This window comes from Anabas testudineus, chromosome 18, assembly GCF_900324465.2.
Source record: "Anabas testudineus chromosome 18, fAnaTes1.2, whole genome shotgun sequence".
Lineage (NCBI taxonomy): Eukaryota > Metazoa > Chordata > Actinopteri > Anabantiformes > Anabantidae > Anabas > Anabas testudineus.
In genome coordinates, this window is record NC_046627.1 from 4,495,766 (window position 1) to 4,515,053 (window position 19,288).

The window sequence follows — 19,288 nt, forward strand, 5'->3', positions numbered from 1 at the left end:
AGAGGGTTCACCAACCCACAGAAGGAGGAGTACTTCAGGAAGAGGTTCAGAGATGAGGAGCAGGCCAGAAGAATCATCTCCCACATCAAGGCATCACGAAGCCTCCACATCATGTGTCACATCCCAGTCTTCTGCTGGATCACTGCTACAGTTCTGGAGGATGTGTTGAAAACCAGAGAGGGAGGAGAGCTGCCCAAGACCCTGACTGAGATGTACATCCACTTCCTGGTGGTTCAGTCCAAAGTGAAGAACATCAAGTATGATGGAGGAGCTGAGACAGATCCACACTGGAGTCCAGAGAGCAGGAAGATGATTGAGTCTCTGGAAAAATTGGCTTTTGAGCAGCTGCAGAAAGGAAACCTGATCTTCTATGAATCAGACCTGACAGAGTGTGGCATCGATATCAGAGCAGCCTCAGTGTACTCAGGAGTGTTCACACAGATCTTTAAAGAGGAGAGAGGACTGTACCAGGACAAGGTGTTCTGCTTCGTCCATCTGAGTGTTCAGGAGTTTCTGGCTGCTCTTCATGTCCATCTGACCTTCATCAACTCTGGAGTCAATCTGCTGTCTGAAGAAAAGTCATTGTCCCTGAGATCTAAACGATTTAGACCTGAACTAAAACTTCTCCACCAGAGTGCTGTGGACAAGGCCCTACAGAGTCCAAATGGACACCTGAACTTGTTTCTCCGTTTCCTCCTTGGTCTTTCACTGCAGACCAATCAGACTCTCCTACGAGGTCCGAAGACAATGACAGTAAATAAATCACAGACCAATCAGGAAACCACTGAGTACATCAAGAAGAAGATCAAAGAGACTCCCTCAGCAGAGAAAAGCATCAACCTGTTCCACTGTCTGAATGAACTGAATGATCGTTCTCTAGTGGAGGAGATCCAACAGTACCTGGACTCAGGAAGTCTCTTCACAAATAATATCTCTCCTGCTCAGTGGTCAGCTCTGCTCTTCATGTTGGTGTCATCAGGAAAAGACCTGGATGTTTTTGATCCATTTAAATACTCATCAAACTTTTCAGAGGAGGATCTTCTGTTTGCGCTGGGAGTCGTCAAAGTCTCCAAGAAAGTTGTGTAAGTGTAAAGATAGTGGAATTTATTCATTATTAAATCCACAGCTACTGTATTTCAACAACAGAACAGAACTTAATACATTTTTTTGTATTACAACATACTTTGTTATATCTTAACACAAATGTTGTCATATTATACATCACTGTTTTTCAGACTGAGTGACTGTAACCTCTCAGGGAGAAGCTGTGAAGCTCTGTCCTCAGTTCTCAGCTCCCAGTCCTCCAGTCTGAGAGAACTGGACCTGAGTAACAACAACCTCCAGGATTCAGGAGTAAAGCTTCTGTCTGCTGGACTGGAGAATCCAAACTGGAAACTGGAAACTCTCAGGTCAGTTCTATTCTATTCTGTTCAAAAAACTGGAGATATTTGTTGGGTCCAAAATTACCACAACACTTTTCATACACTAAGAGATGGAGACGATAAAGCACAACAAGGACACTTGGCCTTTTTACTTGCAAGGGGAGCCGGCCTGAGGTCTTAGCATCAAGAATGCTTCACCCAGGAATTCCCATCTCCGACTCCATCCGTTCCCCCTTTGTGCAAGCTTTTTATTACAAATGAGACACACCCTGAAGTCACAGATGTGGGCTGGTATGGTTAAAGGATGATAATTTTACAAGGAAAAAGTACTCCATATAAGGATAAAACACTGCTCATAGGTGTATAGCAACAAGAACTGGTCAACTCTGGGAATGCTGACCTTTTGCTGACCTGTCCTGTTTTATGTCTGTGTAAAGAGTGCAGCATCAGCAGAGTATAACATGTTCCTGTTGCTGACAGGATTAAACATCAAAAACAAATATCCTTCATAATGACAAGAAGTAAGAAACAATGATAAAAGTTGAAGAGAGAAACCCAAGTAGATTAAAACTAATGTTTGATGATGATTTTGAACTGCTCCCTAATATGCAAATGAAAGAATCGATTCTTCAGATTACTTGCTCAATAATGCTAAACAGCTAACATGGCTAACGTTAGCTTCTCTCAGACTTGAAGCAGGAAAAAATTAAAGTTAAAGTTCAGGTAGCATGTCTATATAAAATCATTATAACATGGCCTGATCAGCTGTTTCTGCTTTTGCCACAGAATCCCCGTGATCGAAATAGACACAGACAGGCCCTGACAGTACTGCGGTGCAACACAGCAACCCTTGGTTACTAATAAGAGGGAAGTGACTTAGTCTGTGGTATTAGGTTGGGACACAAAACTTTTTTCAGGGCATGTTCTTGCACACCTCGCAATGCTTAAAAATGTCCATGCACAACATTGAACGAAACTTAGTTTCTACCGAAATAATACAAAAAAAAAAAAAAAAAAGAAATCAATGTTTGGGAAAATAAATAAATAATATAAATGACCACAAATAATAAGAAATAACATAAATCACATTTATGACAGTTAAACAGATAAATTATGAACTTAGCAAAGTAAAAAACATACAGCTGACCTTATATTCTGTAGAAACACTTGGACAATTTTGTTAAAAAACGAATAATCATCCTTGACAATAATAATATAAAAATACGTAACGTACATAAGTAGCTGAAGATTGTCAGTCATCTAGGTGAAGTTCTCTGGAAGTTGAGTCGTGACAACTGGACTTATTCCTAACTCAAAACGTTTCATTACTCATCCAAGTAGCTTCTTCAGTCTGAAGACAGATGATCAGAGACACGTTTCAACCTAACTAGAAGGAAGTCCAGTTGCCATGATAGCCTGGTAGCGTTAACTACCTTGTAAATTGAACTTACTCTTCATAAATGTCCTGTTCTGTCTAAATATTTGTTTGTCTGTGCAAACATTATTTACAGATGTGAAGTCTAGGTTGGTTACATGTAAGCAACTTAGACCGGAGATAACATAATAGAAAGGTTTGTACGTCTTCATAATCCTCCGTCTATGGTCTGTAAAACAAGTGGTCGGTCTCATTGAATCCAGTGTATTTCAGTGACTTTGCCCATTACCGGGGCGACAAGAAGCCGAACCGCAACCTGAACTCCGCTACATCATGTTTGCCCTCGTGTAGAGGTTGGGGACCCTGAAAACAGTTCATTTTGACATTCAGGCAGGACAGTGATGCGATCTACACTGTCTTTCAGCAGGACACATTTTTGGGACACCGGGGACCAATATTCTTTAGCCTGAAAACTGTACAAAAGGAGACCTTTAAGTTGCAGACATCAGTATTTTTACAATTTATAAAATGACTTTACTTTCCTGTCTAATTTTTTTTCATTGTGTTGTATCTTTTTAGTTCAGTGTCAACATTAAAGTTTAAAACAAATGTTGTCGTCTTATACATCACTGTTTTACAGACTGAGTGGCTGTAACCTCTCAGGGAGAAGCTGTGAAGCTCTGTCCTCAGTTCTCAGCTCCCAGTCCTCTAGTCTGAGAGAACTGGACCTGAATAACAATGACCTGCAGGATTCAGGCATGAAGCTGCTCTCTGCTGGACTGGTGAATCCACACTGCAAACTGGAAACTCTCAAGTCAGGTCAATTTTCTGTTTTAAAAAACTGGAGATATTTGTAAAATCCAAAACTCCTGACATGAGAGAGACCCAAACAGACTAAACTTTCAGAAGTTTTAATTGCAGAAGTTTTGCATCACTATTTTGCCAATAGATAGAATAACTGTACTTTTTTGTATTATTTTATTTCTTTGTATTCTATCTTTTTAGTTTATAGTCAATATTAAAGGTGATTACAATTTACCACAAATGTTGTCATCTTATACATCACTGTTTTTCAGACTGAGTGGCTGTAACTTCTCAGAGAGAAGCTGTAAAGCTCTGTTCTCAGTTCTCAGCTCCCAGTCCTCTAGTCTGAGAGAACTGGACCTGAGTAACAACGATCTGCATGATTCAGGAGTGAAACTTCTGTCTGCTGGACTGGAGAATCCGCACTGTAAACTGGAAACTCTCGGGTTAGGATTCACACTGTTTATAATTTTCTGTTTTGTGCATAAATTAGTCCTTATATGTAACCCAATCTTCCTCAAAGTAACAAAATACAACCACAATAACAACCACAATTTTCATTTATAATATGTATAACCAAATGAAAAAAAATATTTATGATCTTTTGTGTTTTTACTGAACAGACATTTCTAAAGGCTTGCTAACATCTGACTCTAGTTCACTTCCTTTTCCACCATCACGCTGTATGTTTGATTGTTAGGTTCAATGAAGACATATAAGATCAGAACTATTTCTGGTTTATCAGCTTAGAAATATTATTTGTTTACATTTGTGCCTTTGGTGAAGATCAGATTACACTTCATGAACAACTGATGAATAACAAGAAATTGGAAATGATTCACTTACATTTTCTTTCCACTGTATGTAGCCAAATTTGCTTCAAATACAAATAGGATTATGGGATGTTGGTCTGTACAAAAAATCCCAGCACTAGTCTGCAGTGTCTTGTTTTGTGTGTCTGCAGACTGTCAGGCTGTCTGATCACAGAGGAAGGCTGTGCTTCTCTGGCCTCAGCTCTGAGCTCCAACCCCTCCCATCTGAGAGAGCTGGACCTGAGCTACAATCATCCAGGAGACTCAGGAGTGAAGCTGCTGTCTGCTGGACTGGATGATCCACACTGGAGACTGGACACTCTCAGGTATGGAGAGGCCTGCTGCAGCCATAGACAATGTTTGATGAGGAGGAAGTAGGGATGTTAATGATTAATGACTCTGTTTGTTTAGATGAGTAAAACAAACGCACGTCTTTGCCAAGAAAGGACAAAAACTGTGTCAGCATCTTTGGAGTCGTGTTTATGAACATTGCAGCATCCACCTTATAGGTAGAGTTTTATCCACTGGATGACAATGAATGAATATCGGATGATTGAATCAGGTCACAGCATCATGTCTCTGTCTTCTCAAATAGTGATGATTGAAGCATCTTCACCTTCCTGAGATCCTGATCTTATCATGATGAGATCTTGTGTCATATATAGGAGACAGTAAATCAGAACTAGAACATGTTCATTTCATCATTACAATCTGTCAAAGAGGAAAAACTCCTTGTTGTTCCCAGTTGAAGAATTAGTTTGTGATTGAATGTTTTTCTCCTCAAACTCCTGTTTTCACTTTTTGTCTCTGGCTGCTTCAACAAATCTGAAACCAAATCAGATGAGCTCAGCTGAGATCAGTCCACAGACATTAGAGAAAGGAAAACACACACACAGAGTCCATGTATGTGGAGTTGAGCCTCTTGGACTTTGCTCTCCAGTTTCCTGCTTCCTGTGGTGTCACATTAGTTTGGCTGGTGACAGAGTGAGACTGAAAGCAGGTGTCTGACACCAAAACTGCTGTGAACTAGAGAATTGAAATCTTTCCTCCATGTCACCTCCCTGCTCCGTAGAATTCCAAGATAAGGACTCCAATTCCTTAGTAGTTTGCTGAATGTCCATCCCTACATACAAGCCTCCATTAGAACAGAACCAGAACACACTGTGTGTATGAGAGCCATGTAATGTCCATGTGTGCATGCTGAAAGAGAATGTGCTGCTCTGACCCCCCTCCTCCTTTCAGGGTGGAGCCTGGTGGAGTCCGATGGTTGAAACCAGGTCTGAGGAAGTGTAAGTGTGTTTTTAATGAGACTGATGAAAACAAAGCAGCAACATTCAACCATATTCAAACTGTCACATCACTCATTCAAATCCCTGATGTCATGAGTCCTCATCAAACTGATGATAGATTAATAACTGCAGCTGGATTGTGTCTTGTTCTCTCCATCAGATTTCTGTCAACTCACCATCGACACAAACACAGTGAACAGAGAACTACGACTGTCTGATAACAACAGGAAGGTGACACTTGTGAAGGAGGATCAGTCATATCCTGATCATCCAGATAGATTTGACCAGTGGCCTCAGCTGCTGTGTAGTAATGGTCTGACTGGTCGCTGTTACTGGGAGGTCGAGTGGAGCGGATGGGTTTATATATCAGCGAGTTACAGAAGAATCAGAAGGAGAGGAGACATTAATGACTGTTTGTTTGGAGAGAATGATCAATCCTGGAGTCTGTTCTGCTATGATCGTGGTTACTCTGTCTATCACAATAAGAGAAGAACATCCATCTCCTCCTCTGTCTCTAACAGAGTATCAGTGTATGTGGACTGTCCTGCTGGGACTCTGTCTTTCTACAAAGTCTCCTCTGACAAACTGATCCACCTCCACACCTTCAACACCACATTCACTGAACCTCTTTATCCTGGGTTTAGGCTGTGCTATTCTGGTTCCTCAGTGTCTCTGTGTTCAGTGTAGTACTGAGAGTGTCGTCCTGTCAGACAAACGTCGTCTCTGTTGAACAGATAGTTCAGTCTCTACATGTCTGTCTCTTTCACTCACACACACGTTTTCAGATTCATGGATTCAATCAGTTTCTTCTTGAACCAGTTCTAAATGATTCCTTGTAAACTTTTTCCTCTTCCAGTCCTTTAAAGATGAAGCTCCAATTATTCCAGAATCCAGATGTTGAGGACTTGTTCTGAAGTCTTGTTCTGTCTTTTCTCTCTTTCTCTTTTTGATCCACTGACATTATTAGACATCAGTGCGGCTGTTCATAGTGACGTCAGCACAAATGACCCAACAAGACCAAAGATTCAAGTCAAACACCTCCATGAATTTCATGAAGGAAAGTTTCCTGACGTTTGTTCTTCAATCATCTTTATTTGGAGTTAAATGAGTCCAACTAAAGTCAGATCTCCTGAAATGGGGACGATTTGAAGTGACTTGACAGAAGCTGAAGTTGTACTTTTCAGAATAAAAGCATGTGTTTGTCGGCTAAGTAACTAGTTACATTTACTCAAGTTGTTTAAGTAGTGAAGCCTGCTTCACTACATTTATTTTACAATATTTAGTTACTAGTTACTTTTCACATACTGTAAAAAACTAATAAACAGCTGATGTTTTTTCATTTTAATAACAAATGTTTATCAAAATATCATTTACTAGAGTATAAAAAGTTAAAGGGTACTTCTACTTGTACTGAAGTATTTTCCTATACAAATACTTTTCCCTTTGCTCAGTTCTTGACTTTGTGTACTGTAAACACCTGGTTCTTATCCTGTGTTACTACAAACGGAGCAGAAGACCAGTTCACAGTATTTGTACCTTTTGATTTCTAGTGTGTGTCTAGTGTGATTCTACTTGTTAGAGTTTGATCTTGTGTTCGCAGCACAACTTGTTCCATTAAACATTTTCTGTATCTCAGTGACTCGTGAAGCTGTTTCCTGAATGATCCACACACAAACACTCACAGTGATGGAGACAGAATTTCATCGACTTCATCAGTGAACTGATGTTTTTAATGTTTTACATGTTAAATCAAAGGAACTGAACCTGTTAAACAAAGACGCAGTGAGCTGAGAGCAGCATTAAAAAGCCTGTTGAGGAACACAACCAACAGAAAACAAGCATGTGTATTATTACACAACACAAACGGGTCAATTCAAATGATTTGTACCATTGAACCTGAGGATGGGTCTGAATGTTGTCATGTAGCTCTGAGAGGAATCAGAACAGTGGACACGAACAAACCAAACTTTATTCTAAATACTCTGAATTACAAAGAATCATGTGTTTGTCAGTAAAGAACAAGTCAAACAATCATTTCATGTTGTAAATGTGATATTGTTCATGATTCAAATAGAAATATATCATAACCAGCAACGTACTAAAACCTTGGTGAGATGGTGTCAGACTAACTTTCCTGTGAACTAATGAGGGGGGAGTGTTTTTGAAAGTAAAACCTACAGCTCAGTTTCACACAGTCAAGAAAGTGACTGAGTAAAAACCAAAGTGGAAATAAATTCAATCAAACGTCAGTCAACATGTGGTCTAAATGTAAAATGTCTTCCAGAGCAGCCACAGTAGAGATGCTCCCTCCATCCCAACACTGGCTGATAGAACTGGAGATGATCTCCTTCGTCTGTGATCGGGACTGTCAGTGCTGTGGTTTCCTCAGCAGAGACGATTCAACATTTTCTATGAGCAGTTGGAACAAGGCAGAGAAATGAAAACAAATCAAATACTGAAGTCCAGATGAAAAGAAACAGCTGAATGAGAACACCAGCAGCTGTGTGGTGTGTTCACTGACGTAAGTCCAGGTCTAGATAGAAACAATTTCATTAAGATATAGGAATAGCCTTCCAAATAGCGTTCGGGACTCAGACACAGTCTCAGTGTTAGAGGCTGAAAACCTATTTATTTAGTCAAGCATTTGAGTAAATAGATTTGGGAAGGACTCATGGATGTAGAGCATTATGGTGAACTGGTATGTTTAGATAGATAGATAGATAGATACTTTATTGATCCCCAAGGGGAAATTTTGGTGTTGCAGCAGCCAATACACACAAAAACATTGAACATTAAGTAACATGATCTACACAACAATACACGAGACACAGTACAAGAATAACACAGAGAATAGACAGTAATACCAACTAAACACACTGTAGGACTTGAATGTAAAGTGACTTAGTTACATATTGTTAAACCATCAGCGTGGACACTGACTCTCTGTCAGGGAGTCATTGTACAGGCTGATGGCTGTTGGCACAAATGACTTCCTGAACCGTTCCTTTTCACAGTGGAGCTGGAGAAGTCTCTGACTAAAACTGCTCCGCTGTTTGATAAGCAGGCTGTGGAGAGGATGTGAGCTGTTCTCCATGATGCTCAGCAGTTTGTGCAGCATCCTCCTCTCCACCACCTGCTCTAAAGGTTCCAGAGGAGCCCCCAGCACAGAGCCAGCTTTCCTGATCAGCTTATTCAGTTTCTTAGTGTCGCTGGCTCTGATGCTGCTGCCCCAGCAGATGACAGCAAAGAATATCGCACTGGCTACAACAGACTGGTAAAAGATCTGCAGCATCTTGTTGCACACATAAAGGACCTGAGCTTCCTCAGGAAGTAGAGTCTACTCTGTCCCTTCCTGTATACAGCCTCTGTGTTGAACTTCCAGTCCAGTCTGTTGTCCAGGTGAACTCCCAGGTATTTGTACCTCTCCACCACCTCCACCTTCTCACCCAGAACACACACAGTGTCAAAGCCAGTTTTCTTCCTCCTGAAGTCCACAACCATCTCCTTGGTCTTGCTTACATTCAAGGTCAGATGGTTGTTCCCACACCACTTCACAAAGCTGTCCACCAGACCTCTGTACTCGGTCTCCTCCCCACCGCTGATACACCCAACCACTGCAGAGTCATCTGAGAACTTCTGCAGATGGCAGGACTCAGTGTTGTACTGAAAGTCTGAGGTGTACAGGGTGAAGAGGAAAGGTGAGAGGACAGTCCCCTGAGGTGTTCCTGTGCTACTGACCACCCGCTCAGACTCACATCTCTGCAGTCGTACAAACTGTGGTCTGTCTGTCAGGTAATCGGTGATCCAGGAGGCTGTGGAGGAGTCTACCTGCATCTTCAGGAGCTTCTCTCTCAGCAGGACAGGCTGGATGGTGTTAAAGGCACTGGAGAAATCAAAGAATGTGATCCTCACAGTGCTGTTAGCCTGGTCCTGGTGTGAGAGAGCTCGCTGAAGCAAGTAGACAATAGCATCATCTACTCCAACCCGGGGACGATAGGCAAACTGCAGTGGGTCTAGTGATGTCTCAACCTGAGGTCTCAAATGAGTCAGAACCAGTCTCTCCAGGACCTTCATGATGTGTGAGGTGAGGGCGACTGGTCTGTAATCATTTAGAGCAGAAGGAGATGAGGTTTTTGGAACTGGCGTCAGACATGATGTTTTCCAAACCTTTGGAACCTGCTCCATTCTCCGGCTCAGGTTAAAGAGGTGCTGTAGAATCCCAGAGAGCTGCTCAGAACATGGTTTCAAGAATCTGGGGCTGACACCATCAGGTCCTGCTGCCTGTCACTGACAGATGGGTAGGGGAGGTGGGTATGGTAGAGGAGGAGGAGTGGGATGACGGTGGGATCATTTCGTCAGTAAGAGTTCCAGTGATGGGTGTGGTTTTATGACCGTCACTGATGTTCCTTGTAGGATGGGTGTGGGGGGGCAGCAGTGGGGTGTGGGGGGGCAGCAGTGGAGACGCTGTTCTGTCTGTGAGTCTGGCAGAGGAGGGGGTGGAGGAGGAGGGTGCAGCAGAGTGTCTGGAGGTGGAGGAGGGGGAGAGGGAGGGTGGTAGTGCTGTAAACCTGTTGAAAAAAGGGTTCAGCTCGTTGGCCTTGTCCAGGTTCCCTTCCACCTGGTTCCCCTTCTCCTTGAAGCTAGTGATGTTCTTCATTCCAGACCACACGTGCTTCATGTTGTTCTGCTGGAGTTGGTTCTCCAGCTTCCTTCTGTAAGCGTCCTTACTCTGCCTCAGACTCACCCTCAGCTCTCTCTGCACAGACTTCACCTGGTCCTTGTCTCCCTCCAGAAAGTCCTTCTTCTTCCTGTTCAGCAGCTCCTTTAAGTTGCTGGTGATCCAGGGCTTGTTGTTAGAGACGCACCTCACTGTCCTGGTTGGGATGATGTTGTCCACACAGAAGTTAATGTACTCTGTGACGCTGTCTGTCATGGAATTGATGTCGTCTCCACGTTGGTCACAGAAAACATTCCAGTCTGTGGCTTCAAAACACCCCTGCAGAGTCTCAATAGCTTCCTGAGACCACTTCCTTACAGTTCTCATGGTCACTGTCTGCTTTTGAACAATAGGAGTGTAGACGGGGGTGAGGAGCACCAGGCTGTGGTCGGATCTGCCCAAGGGAGGGAGAGCAGTGGAGGTGTATGCATCCTTCACATTGGCATACAGTAAGTCTAAGGTCTTATTGTCTCTGGTGGAGCAGTTGACAAACTGGGAAAAAGTGGGAAGAGTTGTGTCCAGAGACGTGTGGTTGAAGTCTCCTGTTATTATTATGAAGGAGTTTGGATGCTGGTTCTGTAAGTTAGCGGTGGCTGAGTTGATGACGTCACACGCTACGTCAGGAGCGGCTGACGGGGGAATATACGTCATAATGACAATAACACAGGTAAACTCCCTCAGGCAGATAATATGGACGCAAACTTACAGCTAACAGTTCAATGTCCGGGCTACAGAGACGTTTCTTTACCGTAACTTGTCCGGGCTTACACCACCTGTTACTGCTCCTCCTACAGTCTCTGTCCGCCCGCACAGTCCTGAAGCCGCTGATGGTGCAGTTGGAGTCCGGAATCTGTTCCTGCAGCCAGGTCTCAGTAAAACACATGATGCTGCACTCACGATATTCCACACACCGAGCTCGTCCATCTTATTCACCAGGGACCTCACATTTCCCGTGACCACAGAAGGTAGAGAAGGTTTAAACCTTCTCTTCCCCTCTTTCTTTTTTAGTCCAGCTCTTCATCCCCGGCGCCTTCTCCTTAGCTCCACGGGGATCAGAGGCCTTTCTCCCAGTGAGTGTTGGGAGAGCGCGATCAGCTGATCCCTGGTGTAAACAGTGTGTCTGATCCTGGTCGCGTCCATTGTTAATCCCCATCAATACATAAAGTGTTGGAAAAGTCACGAAAAATGGGGAAAAAATCATCAGTAAAGCCATATTCCAACGTGAATTAAGTTGTGTCGAAGGAGAGTTAAAAGAGAAAAGTAAGGAAAGAAAAAAAAACCGCCCAAAATAACTACAAAACTACAAATCTAACGGGAGCTACTGCAACAGGCAGCCACCTGAGGCGGCGCCAGGTAGCGCTGTCTTCCCAACTCTCACTGATCACTCAGGTTTGTTGATGGTGAAGTGATCGGTTGCTCTACATCCCAGGGAGCCCTCATGTCTGTGTTTCCTTCTGAACCCACCCTTTTAGTTAGGCTGTCATAATTAGTCCTGCCAGAGTCCCTGCTGCACTACACTGAATATACATTCACCTCAAACTTTATCTGACTGTGATCACACCTAACTGCCATCTCTCTATTTCCCTCTACCTCTCTCTTGTCCCTCTTCCTGTCTCTCTGTCGAGCTACACGTCATTCCACCCTTTGCCCTCTGGACCTGTCTGACTCGTCCTGATGCCCAACTTCTGGCTGGAGATCTCGTCGCCTGGATCCACCGTTTGCCCTTTGGGATGCGTTTGGAGACTGGATTGGTCACAAGCTACTATGATGTCGGTCTTGGCCTCGGCGGACGTCGGAAGCTGTTTCTTGGAGGTCTCGACTCAACGCTCGATAGTCAAGGAATGGAACTAGTCTGCCTGCAATAACTAACTGGGCTCCACATTAACTTAAAGACATTAACTGTTATACTGGACTGCCTGCTGCCTACACAGCATGTAATCACCCATATGAGGATGGGTTCCCTGTTGAGTCTGGTTCCTCTCAAGGTTTCTTCCTGTTGCCTTCTCAGGGAGTTTTTCCTTGCCACTGTCGCCCTCGGCTTGCTCATCAGGGACAATCTGATTATTATGATTCATACACATTCACTGTTCATGTACTGTTCTTTGGTTGTGTAAAGCTGCTTTGTGACAATGTCAATTGTAAAAAGCGCTCTACAAATAAAATTGAATTGAATTGAATTGAAGATGGAGTCGTTCTTCACTCGGACTGACCCAGTGGAGCTGCTCAGTAACCAGCAGGTCAGACTGTGGTTGTACTGGGCAGATTGTGAAGCGGCTGTTCAGTTAAAACTAATCTGGAACATTAAGATCAAATGTGAGGATCCACTGTGTAGGTGCACATCATCACTCTGCAGGACAGTGGGACGTTTTCATTGGCTTCATTCAAATGTGCAGCTAATCTGGAGACACACAAACATCCTGTGACCTTCAACAGGTCAGTCATTAGCTTTAAGACGTTTGAAACTAGAAACCAGAGTCCACAGTCTCTGTTGAAGACTTGAGTCATTTTGAGGGGAATGGTTCAGTGTAAGAAGGAGCTGGGTTTGAATCCACAGGTCGGCCGGGTGCCTTTCTGTGTGGAGTATGGATGTTCTTCCTGTGTTTGACCGGCTTTTCTCCAGGTTCTCCGGCTTCCTCCCACAGTCCAAACACATGTCTGTAGGTTAATGGACTCTAAACTGTCCCTGGGTGTGAATGTTTGTCTGTCTCTGTATGTCAGCCCTGTGATAGACTGGACACCTGTCCAGGTGGACCCTGCCTCTGACCTACTGACAGCTGAGATAGGATCCAGCACTGCTGCGACCCTTCAGAGGACAACTGAGGACAGGATAATGGAGGGAGAATGGGTGGCTCAGTGGAGACACTGGTTGAAGACACTGAGGTTTCACTGTATGTGGAAATGTGGAGAAAGGTTGAGGTTGAATAAGCTGTTGGACTCTGAGCGTCAGTCCCTCACCTGGCAAATTTCAGAGTGTTGTATCAGGAAAGGTGTCCAGTGTAAAAACCTGAGTCAAATCAACGTTGTTGTTGAACCAACATGATGCTGAAATGTGGAGAAAGGTCAATGATGATGTCCAGATAAAGTCTGTGTAATCTATAGTTGAGCCAAAGTTAGTATCTCCTCTTTGAATTCCAGGTTTGGTTTTGTAAAAACATATAAATCATCTGATCAAAGTGAGTCGTAGTATCAGACAAACACAGGACTGTAGAGGTCTGGACTCTGTTGGTGTTTTTCTTGAAGGAGCCAGTGTCACAGCAGTGATTTATTTGATCTCTGGTCCATGTTGATTTATTCTGAGAGTTTAGCCCGTGTCCTGCAGTAGATCCCCGCTGGCTGTGTCCACAGAGAGTGGGTTCACCCTCAGCAGCAAGTATCACTGAACTCAGAGAGATGGAGACAGTTAGTTAACAGAGGATAGAACCAGCACTGCTGAGGCTGATGGAGACCAACTAGATCTGGGATTACGGCTGGGATGGAGCTGCTGATTGGGACTGTAGCCGTATCTGTGCTGCCCATATGAGGATGGGTTCCCTGTTGAGTCTGGTTCCTCTCAAGGTTTCTTCCTGTTGCCTTCTCAGGGAGTTTTTCCTTGCCACTGTCGCCCTCGGCTTGCTCATCAGGGACAATCTGATTATTATGATTCATACACATTCACTGTTCATGTACTGTTCTTTGGTTGTGTAAAGCTGCTTTGTGACAATGTCAATTGTAAAAAGCGCTCTACAAATAAAATTGAATTGAATTGAATTGAAGATGGAGTCGTTCTTCACTCGGACTGACCCAGTGGAGCTGCTCAGTAACCAGCAGGTCAGACTGTGGTTGTACTGGGCAGATTGTGAAGCGGCTGTTCAGTTAAAACTAATCTGGAACATTAAGATCAAATGTGAGGATCCACTGTGTAGGTGCACATCATCACTCTGCAGGACAGTGGGACGTTTTCATTGGCTTCATTCAAATGTGCAGCTAATCTGGAGACACACAAACATCCTGTGACCTTCAACAGGTCAGTCATTAGCTTTAAGACGTTTGAAACTAGAAACCAGAGTCCACAGTCTCTGTTGAAGACTTGAGTCATTTTGAGGGGAATGGTTCAGTGTAAGAAGGAGCTGGGTTTGAATCCACAGGTCGGCCGGGTGCCTTTCTGTGTGGAGTATGGATGTTCTTCCTGTGTTTGACCGGCTTTTCTCCAGGTTCTCCGGCTTCCTCCCACAGTCCAAACACATGTCTGTAGGTTAATGGACTCTAAACTGTCCCTGGGTGTGAATGTTTGTCTGTCTCTGTATGTCAGCCCTGTGATAGACTGGACACCTGTCCAGGTGGACCCTGCCTCTGACCTACTGACAGCTGAGATAGGATCCAGCACTGCTGCGACCCTTCAGAGGACAACTGAGGACAGGATAATGGAGGGAGAATGGGTGGCTCAGTGGAGACACTGGTTGAAGACACTGAGGTTTCACTGTATGTGGAAATGTGGAGAAAGGTTGAGGTTGAATAAGCTGTTGGACTCTGAGCGTCAGTCCCTCACCTGGCAAATTTCAGAGTGTTGTATCAGGAAAGGTGTCCAGTGTAAAAACCTGAGTCAAATCAACGTTGTTGTTGAACCAACATGATGCTGAAATGTGGAGAAAGGTCAATGATGATGTCCAGATAAAGTCTGTGTAATCTATAGTTGAGCCAAAGTTAGTATCTCCTCTTTGAATTCCAGGTTTGGTTTTGTAAAAACATATAAATCATCTGATCAAAGTGAGTCGTAGTATCAGACAAACACAGGACTGTAGAGGTCTGGACTCTGTTGGTGTTTTTCTTGAAGGAGCCAGTGTCACAGCAGTGATTTATTTGATCTCTGGTCCATGTTGATTTATTCTGAGAGTTTAGCCCGTGTCCTGCAGTAGATCCCCGCTGGCTGTGTCCACAGAGAGTGGGTTCACCCTCAGCAGCAAGTATCACTGAACTCAGAGAGATGGAGACAGTTAGTTAACAGAGGATAGAACCAGCACTGCTGAGGCTGATGGAGACCAACTAGATCTGGGATTACGGCTGGGATGGAGCTGCTGATTGGGACTGTAGCCGTATCTGTGCTGCAGTTGTTGTGGTTCTGATTGTCCACATGATCTCATTCTGGTTCAAACTCTATGAATCACTCAGCAGAGATATAGGCAGAAAGGTGGTGTACAGTAACCTGTACAGTACACCGCCTTTCATCCAGGGACAGCTGGGACTGTGGGAACACAGTGCTGAGAGCTGGTTAGCTTGGTTAACTAGCTGGATCCATTTCTCTGGTGGTGGAATGAGGCTGTGTAGCCACAGACAGGTCCTAGTGGTTCTGCTGAGAGCTGATCCCTGTCTGCCACAACGTTCAAACACCTGGGGTCGTATTCACAAAGCTCCGTAATCCTCTAGTGATCGTTTCTCCTGGTGATGAAATTCTAAGAAAATGATTTTTATTTCTACTAAACTATGAGAACAACATGAACCAGAGCAGCAGTGCTGACTTGTCTCTGTTAGAACCTTCTATCAGCAGTGATCAGACAAACTACTGCAGAACTTCCACAGCTTCATACTGTGACCAACATGTTCCTCATTTATTTCACTGGACGTTCAGACCACACAGAGCAGACTTCACCAACGTTACTGAGAGAACGGACGAGACACAAACGGCATCATCACAGCATCAGAAGATGAAGATATGTTGGTCAGAACCAACAGAACCTCTTTGATTTGAAGACGACCCAGTTTCCATGTGAATCAATGTGCTACTGAAACAGACTGGTCAGTGATCAGTATCAGCTTCGAATATATTCTGTGAAGATAATTCTTTACATCCAGCTGCATTAAGACTTAAACCGAGTCTGAACATCAGAGGAAGTCTTTGATTTCCACTGCTCACTGTCATCAAGGACACATTTGGTTCAATCTTCTTTCTATATTGTGACGAGTGTATTTGAAGGTAAAGACCTCCGTTTGAGGGAAGTCTGGGTCTCTCTGCTCAGACTGCTGCCCCCGCGCCCCCGCCCCGGATAATGGATGGATATACACCTGTGTGTCCTCAGATCCCTACAGGCCTGAGTCAGACAGAAACCAGATCACCATCAGAGCCTCAGGACTGATCCTGGGTCTGATCTCTGGCTGGATTCATCATCTGCACGAAGAAGGTCAAAGGTCAGAGCAGGACACAGTCTGGACCCAGTTTGTATATATTCTACTTTTGATCAGGGTTTAAACTTGACTCCAGGTTTATCAATCTAATGCTGCGTGGGAACGTGTGTCACCCGGACTTTCTCCTGCTGTGTTCTTCATGTGTGAACCCACAAGTCCGCACAATGTCTGGACCTGATCCTCCAGAGTCAGTCCGGAGTGCATATGTGGAAACGTCTTAACAGTAGTTCTCTCACTAGTCCTTCTACAACCAGTTTGCTGCTTCACTAAAACAACAAATACTGTGTGTTGATGTATTTGGGACCAGTTCAGTCCAGTTTTAGTGATGACTGTTGACCCCTGTCCTTGTTGTGGACCAGGACATATTCTGGTTCCCACTAACTGAGACCTGATCCTGATCCTGGACCTAGACCTGCAGCTGCAGCTGTTTATTAGATGGAGGAAAAAACAGTTAGTGCTTCTGTTTCCTGCTCAACAGACAGTCAGTGCTGCCACCTGCTGGACTCTGCTGGTCTGAACCTGATCCAGGATTCTGGTTTAGTTCCACACCAGGTCTCTGCAGTAACACAGAACCAGTTTTTATCCACTACTACAAATGTGAAACAAGCTGACAATAAATATTTGATCCTTTTTAAAGGTCGAGTTTCTCTGGTGTCAGAGTCACATGTTCAACACATCTGAACTACACTTGTACTTTTCTTTGGAACGTAACTAAGTACTTTTACTCCACTAATGTACTTCATACTTGGTGGTTGTGTGTATTTTTACTGCACTACATTGATTTCACTGATAGTTAAAAACCAAAGAATCAGTTGGTGAAATCTGATCCAGTTTTACACTGAAACATTTCAAACTAGCTCCACCTCAACTACTGACAAGGTGAAAGTACTACTATCTATACCACCATCTTTAAAGGATGGATGATAAGGATGATAAGAAAAACGGTAACAAGTCATAAACCTACTACACTGATACCGTATCTACATTCACACTGTAGAGTGGGGACGAGGCAGAACAGGAAACTGCAGGTTGGACTTTTGATCCTGGTGCAGGGTTCAGAACAGAACATGACTGACGCAGCACCAACCACAGAGTACTGCAGCCACACCACAGCTAGAAACACTGACGCTCTGAAGTACGACTTCTGTACTGTGGGTTTTCCTCTCACTGGTTCAGGGAAAATTAAGTTTGGTCTAAAGTTCAATGAGGAAGATCTTTTACACTCACTCTCTGCTGGAACTCCAACTAAATCTATTCCATCATTTCTGCTTTCCAATAACTTTTTATTGACGCTCTGCTGATCTCTCCTCATTGAACTGAAGCTGAGACTAGAAGGATTTCCTGTTGTAGTGTGATGTGTTGATGAGTTCCAGGGTCAAACTGTTCCTGTGTTTTGAGTTAAATGGACAAATTTCATTTGTGTCTTCTGAGGAAATTCTGATTTAAAGGTTTAATACACAGAAGAAGCTGCTTTAGTGGAACTTAGTTCTTCATTCAAAACAAGAATCAGTAAAAAGAAAAAGGGGGTAAATAGCTGAATAAACCAAAGCTGTCAGTCCTGAAGTGGTTCTACAGACCGGTCTTCAGGAAAAACATGGAGCTGACAAAAGTCCTCACAGTTAGGTTGGTTTTTACTAAATCCTGACTTCAACAGAATTTCCCTGGTTGACTCCTTGAGTCCTTTGAACCAAGAACTGGTTCAGTAGCTGACGGTTTTAAATGTTCACTGAACCTCAGCTGTTCTATGAGTCAACACCCAAACTACCAGAGTTTTTATTTTTACTACATTTTAGAGAAAATACTTAGTACTTCACTTCAGGAAACTATGCACAGTGGTACTTGTACTTGTATTTGGACCCTTCAGGATCAGTTTTCTGTTTTCTGAGGGAACATGGTTCACTGACTCTGATGTTCTGTTAATTTTAACAGTGTGTTTATATGGTTGGGGTCCAAGTCCAGGTTTATTGTTTGAGTTTATGACTTTTTACTGCTTCTCTCTCAGTCTCCCAGTGCATGCTGGGAGTGGAGGACGCTCAGAGTGTCTGCGTTTCAGGGTGAGTATGTTTTCTGTCTCTTTCTGTTGTTGGTTCTCTCTCCTGTGTGGAAACCTGTAGTCTGACTGTCAGACAGATGCTCAGTTATCAAAGTGTTCAGTCTGAATCTAGAAACAACAACGGTGTCGTCGTTTAGTCTGAACACTGTCGATAAAGTCGGTGTCGTCGTTGAACCAGGTGATTCAGGAAACCTTTGTCCAGGTGGAACCGCTGGTTAATCTGGACAAAGGTGGTTTAGTCCAAAGTCCCTCAGTTTATTAGAGAGAACTCTGAGACACAGACAGTGAATGATTTCTATGGAGCTGTGATGATTCTTTTCATTATTGATCAATCTGATGATTCTTTTCCTGCTTCATCCATCAACTGTTTGTTCTGTTCAGAACCAGAATCAAGTGAGAAAGTGGAACCTTCACTGAGTTGGTTTTGTCCAGTCAATAGTCTGAAACCAAAATGATTCAGTTTAGTGTCATTTCAACGAAGGAAAAGCTGCAGATCCTCAACTCGAAGAAGGTGGAACCATTAAATGTTTGACGTTTCTATAAAAACTGACTGAAACCACTTCAACTCAGTGATCAAAAGATTCCTCAAGGCAGCGTTTCTGATTTTAAATCAGTTTTAAACTTCATTATATTTTATAAACTGTTTGTCAAATCTTCATGTGTAAAGTAACTAGTAACTGTATATGTTCCTATATAAATA

The 19,288-nt window shown here is 43.4% G+C and overlaps 1 protein-coding gene across 1 annotated transcript in view; it reads left to right on the forward strand.

Moving 5' to 3' along the window:
* The window catches only part of LOC113168133 (NACHT, LRR and PYD domains-containing protein 12-like), a 152,663-nt gene that overhangs the window by 71,420 nt on the left and 61,955 nt on the right, over positions 1-19,288 (forward strand). Inside the window, exon 10 of the mRNA XM_033326626.1 lies at positions 1,236-1,409. Within this exon, the coding sequence (XP_033182517.1) occupies positions 1,236-1,409 (174 nt within the window). The remainder of the gene's footprint in view (positions 1-1,235; positions 1,410-19,288) is intronic.